The sequence below is a fragment of the Cetorhinus maximus genome, unplaced genomic scaffold (assembly GCF_964194155.1).
Source record: "Cetorhinus maximus unplaced genomic scaffold, sCetMax3.hap1.1 HAP1_SCAFFOLD_1869, whole genome shotgun sequence".
Taxonomy (NCBI): Eukaryota; Metazoa; Chordata; class Chondrichthyes; order Lamniformes; family Cetorhinidae; genus Cetorhinus; species Cetorhinus maximus.
This window is the reverse complement of record NW_027597809.1, coordinates 1-12,287: the sequence shown is the minus strand read 5'-3', so window position 1 is coordinate 12,287 and position 12,287 is coordinate 1. Positions and strand designations below refer to the sequence as shown.

Here is a 12,287-nt window from a genome sequence, read left to right as displayed (position 1 = left end):
TATCCTTTCGCACTTCAGTGCATCTTGTAGGTGGGTACCCACTGCTGCCACTGTGCTGGAGGGAGAGAATGTTTAAGGCGGTGGATGTGGTGCCAATCGAGTGAGGCTGCCTTGTAGATGATGGACAGGCTCTGGGGTGAGTGGGGAGGGGGCGAGGATTCAATGATGGTAATGCTGTCAAAAGTCAAGGGGAGCTTGTTAGATTCTCTCTTGTTGGAGATAGTCATTGCCTGGCACTTGTGTGGCACAAGTGGTACTTGCCACCTATCAGTCCAAGCCTGAATATCCAGGTCTTGTTGCATTTGGACATGGACTGCTTCAGTATCTGAGGAGTCACGAATGGTGCTGAACATTGTGCAATCATCAGCGAACATCCCCACTTCTGAATTTACAATGGAGGGAAGATCATTGATGAAGCAGCTGAAGATGGTTGGGCCTAGGACACTACCCTGAGGAACTCCTACAGTGATGTCCTGGAGCTGAGATGATTGACTTCCAACTTCACAGCCATCTTCCTTTGTGCTAGGTATGACTCCAACCAGTGGAGAGTATTCCCCCTGATTCCCATTGACTCCAGTTTTGCTAGGGCTCCTTGATGCCACACTCAGTCAAATGCTGCCTTGATGTCAAGGGCAGTCACTATCACCTCACCTCGGGAGTTCAGCTCTTTTGTCCATGTTTGAACCAAGGCTGTAATGAAGTCAGTAGCTGAGTGGCCCTGGCGGAACCCAAACTGAGCGTCAGTGAGCAGGTTATTGCTAAGCAAGTGCCGCTTGACCGCACTGTTGTTGACCCCTTCCATTACTTTACTGATGATTGAGAATAGGCTGATGGGGCGGTAATTGGCCGGGTTGGATTTGTCCTGCTTTTTGTGTATAGGACATACCTGGGCAATTTTCCAAATAGCCGGGTAGATGCCACTGTTGTAGCCGTACTGGAACAGCTTGGCTAGGGACGCGGCAAATTCTGGAGCACAAGTGCTATTGCCAGAATATTGTCAGGGCCCATAGCCTTTGCAGTATCCAGTGCCTTAAGCCGTTTCTTGATATCACAAGGAGTGAATCGAATTGGCTGACGACTGGCATCTGTGATGCTGGGGACCTCCAGAGGAGGCCGAGATGGATCATCCACTCAGCACTTCTGGCTGAAGATTGTAGCAAATGCTTCAGCCTAATCTTTTGCACTCCATCATTGAGGATGGGGATGTTTGTGGAGCTTCGTCTACTTGTTAGCTGTTTAATTGCCCACTACTAATGTCATTATAATGTGAAGGGGCAGCCGATGGAGTTTCCCTTCAGAACGTGACTGGGGAATATCACTTTTTGGCTGGAGGAAGCAGTCAAATTCAAGGCAGAACATTTAAATCTTCAGGAAATGACTGTGAACTGAACTGGGATTAATCCAACCCTACACAGCTGGGTAACCCTATAGCCAAGTGAAGACACCTTCTGTTATCCTATGCCTGTTCAGCCAAGCCTGCCTAGCTACTGAGACATACAGGAGATCCTGAATACCAGCAACAAGATATAGTAATCCAACTGAAGAGCTCAGATGGTGTCACGCGAAAATGAGTGGAGAGTTTGAACAATCTACATAATCTGACCCCTGAGACTGGATTGAAACCTTCAATTCACAAGTTACGCGTCACCTATGGCCGGCGGAGTAGACTTTTTTTTAATTACGCGAACATATTTTTTTTTAAATTGAGGGCATGGTTTCTTTTTCATTAAGATTTACGTGTGTTTTTGAAAACGGGGCCCCAGGAGACATGAATTTCATTCCCGGGACGAGTCTTCTTAACCACGAGGAGCGCGGAGGGCGAGGGAAGCAAAAACCCGCTCTCCAAGGTAGATTGCAACAGCTGTGTGTGGCGGAAGCAAGAGTTTCCAGCGATGCTTCACTGCAGGGTGACATAGTGAGGCTTTCGTCAGTTCTGAAGTCATGCAGAGCCGTGAGATGCGATCCTCCCTCAGGTGCCTTCATGTAACAGGAAGATTTTGACCGTGTCTGGTATGGGCAGCGTCTGGATCAGACGAAAACGGAACTTCCCCAGTGCCCTCCTAATAACTATGCGGCAAGAAGATGTCAATGTCCTGGGAGTACCTGTTTTAAAGAGGAACATCCTTTTAAATGAGCATTAATGTGTCAGGTGCCTGTAAAAATCTAAACCCCAGGACTCTCAGGGGACCCCAATAAATCAAATTCCTTTGGCCAAAATTCAAGTCTGAATATTGTAAACTAGAATTCAGAGAATGTGTGAAATACTCCCCCCAATTCTCTGTACTAAATCAAAACCTTGGTGCAGCCTCATTCTTGAGAGTTGAAACGTTGCCATGGCTCTCAAAGGGTTCCAGACCCACGCAAGTGTCAGGGTTTTGCTTTATTCAATTGCTTGGGAAGTATTTCTCCGCAGGATAATTTTGCACATTTTCCAATCAAGATGGCCTCGAGATATTTAAGGAACAATCCAAGAGGGTGCTGGGGCTCAGAGTTCATCCTTTATGTACACACGCACACACACAATACATGTTTATAGGCAACTAAATAATCATTCTCACCATTGGCGCAGCAGAGGGCTAGACAAAACTTCACTGTGTTTATTTGAAAAAGCTGAGAATTACCCGACCTCCCCTCAACGGTGGAGGGGGTCGGGATTGCAGTCATTCTCCCTTCCTTCCAAGATTCTTTGCAGGGACTTATTTCATTATAACTGGGCAAAATATCGAAACATAAGGGGTTCCAGATGTTGTACAGTTGGAGCGCGTTTTCTTCTGACAAGTTCCCACAGACGCAAGTACAGGGTCAGTTATTTTAAGCATCATCACTGCCCAAAGGGGAGGTACTCACCTCACCTGCAGAGGGGGAGTCAGCTTGTAGCACTCGCTACAGAAGGTGGTCAGTTCAAGCCCCACTCCAGCGACTTGGGCGCATAATCAAGGCCGACAGTTCAGTGCAGTACAGAGGGAGCTTTGCACTGTCGGAGACGCCATCTTTTGGATAAGAAGTGAAACCTAAGGTCTTGTCTTCCCTCTCAGGCGGACATAAAAAATCCCTTGGGACAACTGGAAGAGCAGGGAATAGCCCCACCAAACGCCACCCCACCAACCATCTCCAACACCCCCCACCCACCCCCGACATCCTAGCCAACATTCTTCCCTCAGCCAAAAATCACCAAAAACAGATGATCTGGTTCCATTATCACACTGCTGTTTGTGGGAGCTTGCTGTGCGCAAATCGGTTGTTGCATTTCCAACATTGCAACAGCAACTACATTGGCTGTAAAGCACTTTGGAACATCTTGAGCTGTGGAATGCAAGTCTTGAAAAACCATAAGAATTACAGGCTGAGCCATTGTGGGATAAAATCAGGAAAAAACAGCACAAAAGGCGGCAAAAATCTGGAGCTCTCTCCTCCAAAGGTTGAGTCAATAGAAAGGTTCAAAGCTCAGATCGATGAATTTACATCAGGGCGGGGAAATGCAGATACAGTTCAGTGGGAAGAGGCAGCTCGGAGACTAACTGGATCATTTGCAAGTGGGGACCGCAATGGTTGGTCAAATCAATAGCAACATGTGCAAAATATTTCACACAGGCAGGAAAAATGGTCAACACATTACTTCATAAACTGAAGCAGCTAAAAGAGGCCTAAGAGTCTGATTAGATTTGACATTCAATCATGGTCCTTTGTAATTTAAATTTTTTAGCAAAACAGATTTTCACCTTTTGTAAACCCACTCCAATAAATCCCAACGTGTCCGACCAACGTACAGCAGCCAACAGAATGCAGAACCAGTAACTGCCCATCAGGAGAAATTAGGGTCAAAAAGAATTAGAGTTTTCAACAGGGAGTTTAGAAAACTTTTCAAGTATGTCACTGACAGCAGCCAAAAAGCATGGGGCTCAAAGATCAACACTTCAGTGCACACGCTGACTCCGTGAAGAGACTGTCCATTTAGCACCTTGAAGCTTTTTGTCTTGTACTCATCAGGACAATTCGCAAGTAAAGGGAACAACAATTTATACTGCATGAGAAGAGAGCGCAGATTGGTTGGCGAGTGGACTCTGATTGGTAGAGGTGTTGCCATGGAGAGTGCGCCAGTTGATGGTGACTGACTTCATTTTATTCTTCAGTTTTTAAAAGCTGGAAAAAGTCTTGCAGTAGCAGAAGGGTTAAGATCTTAAGCGGGAAAGTGAGGCTGGCAGTCCCAGAGGCTCAGACCTCACGCTGATCCGCGCAGAGCAAAGGAGAAAACAGGAGTAAGAATTTGCTCCGTCAAACCCTGGGCCTGCCTGGGCTCTGGCAATCGGACGTGCCCGGATTGGCACCTGCAACAGCGGAGTGGCAGAGTAGCGGCCCACAATCAAATCAGATGTCAGAGTGGAGAAAACGCAGTGCGTATCACATCGTTTCATCTGGAAAACTATTCAGCTCAGGAATTACAATGGGGGTGCCATTTGGCACAATTCTTTCCATGGATTTAATTATGATTGGAACAAATCTACCTGGAAACAGGAATAGGGACGGTCCTCAGCGCTGGGAACAGGCCCGGGCCTGGCCCTCGGCACTGGGAACAGGCATAAGCCTGAACCTCGGCACTAGGAACAGACCCGGGCCTGGCCCTCGGCACTGGGAACAGGCCCGGACCTGGTCCTCGGCACTGGGAACAGGCCCGGACCTGGCCCTCGGCACTGGGAACAGGCCCGGACCTGGCCCTCGGCACTGGGAACAGGCCCGGACCTGGCCCTCGGCACTGGGAACAGGCCCGGACCTGGCCCTCGGCACTGGGAACAGGCCCGGACCTGGCCCTCGGCACTGGGAACAGATGTGAGCCTGAACCTCGGCACTGGGAACAGGCCCTGACCTGGCCCTCGGCGCTGGGAACAGGCATGAGCCTGAACCTCGGCACTGGGAACAGACCCGGGCCTGGTCCTCGGCACTGGGAACAGGCCCGGGCATTGCATTGGGGAAGAAAGAACTTGCATTTATCATGAGTGCGAGCCATCCCAAAACGTGTTACAGCCAGCGAAATACTCTGGAGCTGTCATCCCCTTCGCGAGGTCAAAAAAAAATGCAACAACCCATTTGCGCACAGCAAGATCCCACAAACAGCAATGACATTAATGACCAGACTACCTTTTTTCTTTCGTGATGTTGGCTGAGGCCTAAATACTGACCGGGACACCATGACCGGACTGATCCCCCTGCGTGCCATGGGATCATTTGCACCCGCCCGGGAAAGCGGCCTAGGGGCCTCAGTTTAGTATTTTACCTGGGTCTCGAGACCACAATCTTCGGACCCTGAGGGGAGGGTGTTACCGCTGAGCGAAGGCAGGTACCCTCAACGTGGACGGTGTTCACTGCTTAATCAAACGTGTCAAAGAGAGCTGGTGACGGGAATGCACAAGAGGCATCAACCAGTAGCATGGAAGGGTGCACATGGCATGGATATGGTGCAGATGGGGGCAAGGCACCTGCTCTGCTCTTAGTCACAGCACAGCTTGGTTAGCTGGGAAGAGGTCAGGCAAAGCAAAAAGGCAGGGAAGCCAGCTGGTAGATCACCAGAGGTCCGAGTCTAAACCACTCAGAAAACCTAAGCACTGGAGAAAAACAACAACAACTATATAGCACCCTCAACACCATTAAACTCACTAGGTGCTCCACAAGAGCATTATAACACAAAGCATGACATCGAGCCACATGAGGTGCCAAAAGCTTGGTCAAAGAGGTTGGTTTTAAAGGGGGAGAGAGAGGTAGAGAGGCGGAGAGGTTTAGGGAGGAAATTCCAGAGCCTGAGGCCTAGGCAGCTGAAGACAGATTCACCAATGGCGGCGCAATTACCATTGGGAACGCGCAAAAGGCCAGAGTTAGAGGGGCGCAGGTACCTCGGAGGGTTGTGGGGCTGGAGGAGATTACAGAGATCGTGGGGGGGGGGGCACGCGGGGGTGAGGGGGAGTGACGACATGGAGGGATTTGAAAACAAGGGTGGGAATTTTAAAACCGAGGTATTGCTTAATCTGAGGAGCCGCTTAACCAGAGGAGCCAGTGTAGGTCAGCGAGCACCGGGGTGGGGCAGGGTGACGGGTGAGTGAGGGCACGGGCAGCAGGGTTTTGGATGACCTCAAGTTTACAGAGGGTAGAATGTGGGAGAGCAGCCAGGAGGGTAGAGCCTGGAGGTACTGAGGGCATGAGTGAGGGTTTCGGTAGCGGATCAGCCGAGGGAGGGATAGAGACGGGTGATGTTACGGAGGTTACGGTCTTACGGCATGAGTGTGTGGTCGGAAGCTCATTTTTGGGGTCAAAACATGACACCAGGGTTGCGAACAAACTACAAGCAGGACAGAGAGTAGCGGTGAATGGCTGTCTCTCGGGTTGGAGGGAGGATTGTAGTGAAGACTCCCATGGGTCGGTGTTAGGACCACTGATCTTCCTATTAATGTATTAATGACTTAGACCAGGGGTTCCTTGGGTCGTGACACCCAGTGGGGCAGTGGGACTGGCAATTGGGGTTGCGAGCTCCCCCCTTCCCCAAGGCAGCAACGATGACGGTGGAGATGTATCAAGGCCCGAACAGAACTCCCACAATGAGCCACTTCGATAGGACTACAACTCCCAGCATGCTCTGCGGCGAGAGTCTGGCTGGTTATCACCAGATCTGTCTCCATTTTGCTGCCTGGGGTTTGACCCACAGCCCAGGGCCACTTGTCTTTCTTGCAGCCCTGCTCGCCGCTTCCCCTCCTCGACCCTCCCGCTCGCTGACCCTCCCGATTGCTGCCCCACCCCCCCACCCCACTCCCGGACCCTCCCCACCGCCGCCACTCTCAGTTCCCTCACCCGCTTCCTCTCGGTCTCGGTGCTCTTCACCCGAGCACCTTGCTCCCAGCGAGGGTCTGGGAGAGGCCAGCAGCGGCTCGAGAGGGAGGGTCAGCCAGCGGGAGGGAAGCGGCAAGCGGGAGGCTCGGGGGGAGAAGTGGGGGCGGGGAGGGTCGGAGGGGGAAAAGAGCGAGCGGGAGGGTCGGCGAGTCAAGACCGGTGGCAAGTTGGGAGAGGCGGCAAGCTGGGGGTGGGATTTAAGTTGAAAAGAGTTGGTAAGTTATTAAAAGTTAGGAAGAGGATTTAGGGCCAGTGAGGTTCAAGGCCGCCAATAGATTTTTACTGTAAAAGTTTCAGGTCAGGGACGTAACCCATCCTTATTGTACGTCTACTTAAGGGAAAGTGATTTTCGTTTAGCATGTGGACTCTGATCATGCTGGAGGCATTGCCATGGAGAATGCACCCAGAGCAGTTGTCCACCGAGCTTTTGTTTGATTGAGAAAGACGCAATGCCTGGGTGTGTTCCTTCCGTCCGCAGAGGACAGGTTCCCCTGTGGGTGAACATATGTCACTTCTACAGGCGTAAGGGAGCCACATCGCGAGCCCAACTGATCATCTTAAATCGGTTGTTGGTGTCATTCTTGGCGCAATCAGGAGTGTTTAGCAAGTGCTGTCCAATCACAGAATCGCATCGAACGTCGGACGCTACGTTTTGAGTTTTTACCAGCGCGGGCCGGTTGGGTGCAGGTCAGCGTTTTGCCCGTTGGGAACAGCTGAAGGGACGGTGCTGGTTTGATACGATCTGCCAGTCTTTGGGACCTACGGCCTACACACCTGGCATCGCACTGGCACTGAAATTCATATACCGCCCTTACTCATGTGTGTGATAGCTAGCTTCACCTACTCAAACTTTCCAGACACTTTACCCTTCCGCGGTAATCTGAGGTAGAGCGGGCACTTCATGAGTTTGCGCGATACACAGCAAGCGGGCAATGTTACGCTCAGGAGTGCCGCCCGAGAGACGGGCAATCAAACGGAAACACAATGCGTGGCCAGGTTACCTCGAGCGGCTCTGAAGACCTGCAAGGCTTCGTCGTTCACCTTCATCCGTCCGATGGTGTCCGCATCCAGGCTCTCCCAGTTAACCAGGTTCAAGTTAGCCCCAAAGTCGATCAAAAGTTTTACAAACCGCGCCTCGCACCCGTGCCGCAGGACAGCGTCGAGGACGCAGACGGGCGACCCCCGGGGAAAGGCCGTCACGTCCACGCGGCCCCAGTAGTTGTAATCGGGGTTCGCCCCGGCTTTCAGTAGCAGCTTGAAACACTGGAGGTGTTGGTAGGCGGAGCTGATGTAGAGGGGGCAGATGCCCAGCGACGTGAACCTCCGAGCGGCGGGCACCAAGAGGCGGCTGGACACGTGGTGATTAACGTCGACGTCCGCGCCATATCTGAAACAAGGCAGGTTAGACAGGGTCATCCACGGTCTGGGCAGGAGGAGCTGTTCACCGGGCTCCCGGTGGATTGAGTCGATGGGTTAGCGAGTAAACGCACCGAGAGAGAGACCGGAGGAGCTGGGGTTGCGCTCCTCAGAGCCGGGAGATGAAGGGGAGATTTAACGGAGAAATCATGCGGGGAGGGGGGTGTTTTGTTAGCAAATAAGGAGAATCTGATCCAGCCAGCAGCAGACCAGAGGACACAGGCTTAAGATAATCGGCTAAAAGAAAATCAGGGGCAAAATGGGAATTTTGTTTAGATTTTGCCCCAAAGTGTGATGGAAGCAGACCCAATAGCAACTTTCAAAAGGAAATTGGATAAATACTTGAAGGGGAAAAATGTGCAGGGCAGTGGGGGGAAGAGCGTGGCGTGTGGAGCTAATTGGATAGCTCTTCCAAAGAGCTGGCACAGGCAGGATGGGCTGAATGGCCTCCTTCCGTGTCGTTCCAGTCCACGATTCTACCTGGCTATAGTATTAAACCGTGCAGACTGGAGAAATGCCTTGTCCTCCTGACATTGGGGCACTGATGCCCCCAGTGCTTGGGCTAGGAATGGGCAAAGGAGGGAGACCCATCACTCGAGATTTCTATTTATGTTCACAATTCGGTGACTTTAGCTGGAAGTGTATGGGCATGTGCACATCAGGCGAGCATGAGACTGGGCTTAGCTTTCAAGTCCTCCTTCCCCCCCCACCACCACCGTGCTCCCCCACACCAGCCAATATTGGTAGTGTTCTTCATCAGGCTCAGAGATGAAGTACATCCAGGAATTGGGGTACTTAAGGTCTGTAATACAGCAGAAGGTGCGGTTTGTAGGAGAAGGTGGGGTGAGAAGACTCGGGAAAAACAATAGCACTCATTAAAATCAAACTATTGATTATCAGCAAATCCAAATCGGGTTACCAGGCAAATCTGTGAAGCACATCAAGACAATTTCCTATGCTAAAGGCGCCATATAAACGGAAGCTTGGTGCTATTTATCCCAAGGAGAGATACCTTAAACAGGAAAACTCAACTATTAATCAACATCCCAGTCTTTAAGACTCTTGACTGAAACCGAGGGCTGAAAAGGGTGCAGAATGGCGACGGAATCATTAACTTTTATAGTCGTCTGGTAGCACAGGGCTTGAGTGATGCTGAAGAAACAGACATGTTTTTTAATCGAAGATTTTCGTCACACTCATCAGGACAATTTGCAAGGTTGTCGCTGTTTCCCCTGACATCGGTATCTTCTTGCGAATTATCCTGATGTGTGCAAGACGAGAAGCTCCAACAAAAAAAAATGTCTCTTTCTTCGGCAATACGTTTATCTTTTCATTCATTCGCGGGATGGGAGCATCGCCGGCCAGGCCAACATTCACTGCCCTTCCCGAAATGTCCTCGAGATGGTGGGCGTGAGTCACCTTCCTGATGGTGCTTGCTCAAATGAAGAGTCAACCGCACTGGTGTGGGCCTGGAGTCACATGGAGGGCAGACCAGGGTAAGGACAGCAGATTTCCCCTCCCTAAAGGACATTTAGTGAAGCAGATCAGTTATTAGGACAATTTGGCGGTTTCACGGTCATGATCACTTTTCATTCCTGACTTATTTAATTAACAGAATTTAAATTTGCCAGTTGCTGTGGTAGGATTTGAACTCCTGTCTCAGGACCTTTAGTCCAGGCCATTTGGATTACTGGCCCAGCAACATAGCCACTATGCTACCTACCACTGATTGCCAATTGCCTTAAATCTGGATCCTTCCACCAATGGGAACAGTTTCTCCCTATCGACCCTGTCCAGGCCCCTCATGATTTTGAACGCCTCTATCAAATCTCCTCTCAACCTTCCCTTCTCCAAGGAAAACCGTCCCCGACTTCTCCAATCTTTTCCTTTATTTATTCTTTCACAGGATGTGGGTAGTCGCTGGCTAGGCCAGCGATTTGTTGCCCATCCCTAATTGCCCTTGAACTGAGTGGCTTGCTAGGCCATTTCAGAGGGTAATTAACAGTCAACCACTTGGTGTCTGGAGTCACATATGGGTCAGACCAGGTAAGGAGGGCAGATTTCCTTGGCGAACCAGGTGGGCATTTTATTTAAACAACGAACAATCGATGATCATAGTCACCATTACTGAGATTAGCTTTATATGTCAGACTGTTTAATTAAATTTAAATTAAATTTGGGATTTGAACCCAGGTACCCAGAGCATTAGGCTGAACCTCTGGGTTACTAGTCCAGTGACATTACCACTACACCGCAGTTTGAAGTCACTCATCCCTGAATCCATTTTCCTAAACGTTTCTGCACTCTCTCTAAAGCCTTCACATCGTTCCTAAAGTGTGGTGCACAGAACTGGACGCAATACTCCAGCTGAGACTGAACCAGTGTTTTATACAAGTTTAACATAACCTCCTTGCTTTTGTACTCTATGCCTCTATTAATAACACCTACGATGCTGTATGCTTTAATAATCGCACTCTCAACCAATATCTGTAGGGGGGAGATGGTGTGAAGGAGAGGCTTGAATTGCAATGTACAGCGCAGACACTCCAGTAGCTCACCCTTCATATCCTTCCTAAAGTTTAACCTTCCTTCAACTTAGAGCTAAGTCATTCAGGGGTGGTATCAGGGAGCACTTCTTTACACAAAGGGTCGTGGAACTCTCTCCCGCAAAAATCTGTTGAGACTGGAGGTCAACTGAATATCTCTAAACAGGGAGATAGATTTTTGTTGGGCAAGAATGTTAAGGGCTATGAAGCAAGGTTTGTAAATGGAGTTTAAGATGCAAATCAGTAATGACCTGAATGAATAGTGGAATAGGTTGAGGGGCTGAATGGTCTTTTCCTCCTTCTATACAGGAGGCTAGAAAATGCAGCGCATTATCATCAATCTCCTCGTGTTCTCCGCCGACATTCGCACACATGCATTGCCCAGTAGGGGGTCACTGGTCAATGGTAGGGTGCAGGGACCCCAGCGGGTACTCCACCGCTCCCCAACCGACCCAGCAGTGCAGAAGCCAATTGCTCCCTGGGATTCAAACAGCTGACTCAACGCACGCTTGCAGATAAGAGTCTAAAACTTTCCCGGTCCGCAAGTCACGGATCCACAATGGCGCCCTCTTTCACCAAGAGGTCACGTACGTGTTATGTAAGACTGAACACAGTCCACACTGATGGCAGTGGACCTCACTGGCTCTGCATCTCTCGCCCCAGTTACAGCTCCCCTACGCCAAGGCTTCCCAAACTGTGGGTTGTGTGCCCAAGGTGGACTTCGGGGTTGCGAGTTCCAAGGCAGCAATGGCTGCCGCGTAGCCTCAGACTGACTCCTGACAGCTGGGAGGCCCCTTTTAAATCCTCACTTTCACCTTTTGCTGGTGGGTGTGGCCTAATGGACAGCTCTCTGAGGCCCAATCGCTGCTGCTAAAAAAACAAAACCCTGTGAAAAGCTAAAGGGGTTTTTTTTTGGTGGGGGGAAACCCTGCTTTTGCTGCCCCTACGATCAGATTCGACTCCTGTGGCCCCATCCCCTCAGATAAAAAGCTAAAGCTTCCCTCTCATCAACTGAAGTTCCTTCCACCCCCCCTTCCCCCACCACCGAACGCAGCAACTGATGCCTCCCCCCACCTCCTCCCCACTCAACAACTCTCACAGCCCCCAAATCTTTCGACCCGAGTTGTCACCTAACCCCCGGCGGCTTACTTGATCAGTTCTTTGAGGATGTCGGCGCGGCCCACCCGTGAGGCGTGGTAGACGGGCGTGCTGCGGTGGTGGGAACTCCCGTTGGGGTCGGCCCCTGCCCTCACGAGGATCCTGGCGCACTCCAGGTGGCCGTTCAGCACAGCCACGTACAGCGCCGTCTGCCCCTTCACGTCAACCAAGTCCACCTCGGCCCCCTGCTTGAGCAGGTAGTCCACACAGTCCGCGTGGCCGGCGGTAGCGGCGATCCGGAGAGGCGTGCAGGGCAGCCATCCACAGCACCAGACCGATTTCTCGTTGATCCGCCTG

At 50.9% G+C, this 12,287-nt stretch overlaps 1 protein-coding gene across 1 annotated transcript; it reads right to left on the bottom strand.

The window, feature by feature from the left end:
- Window positions 1-1,652: 1,652 nt before the first annotated feature.
- Window positions 1,653-12,283, bottom strand: asb1 (ankyrin repeat and SOCS box containing 1; the record flags this gene model as incomplete). Its single annotated transcript, XM_078537075.1, has 3 exons — window positions 1,653-2,103; window positions 7,872-8,257; window positions 11,982-12,283. Coding segments are annotated over 3 exons (822 nt in total), but the record flags the coding sequence as incomplete, so codon positions are not given.
- Window positions 12,284-12,287: the final 4 nt, after the last annotated feature.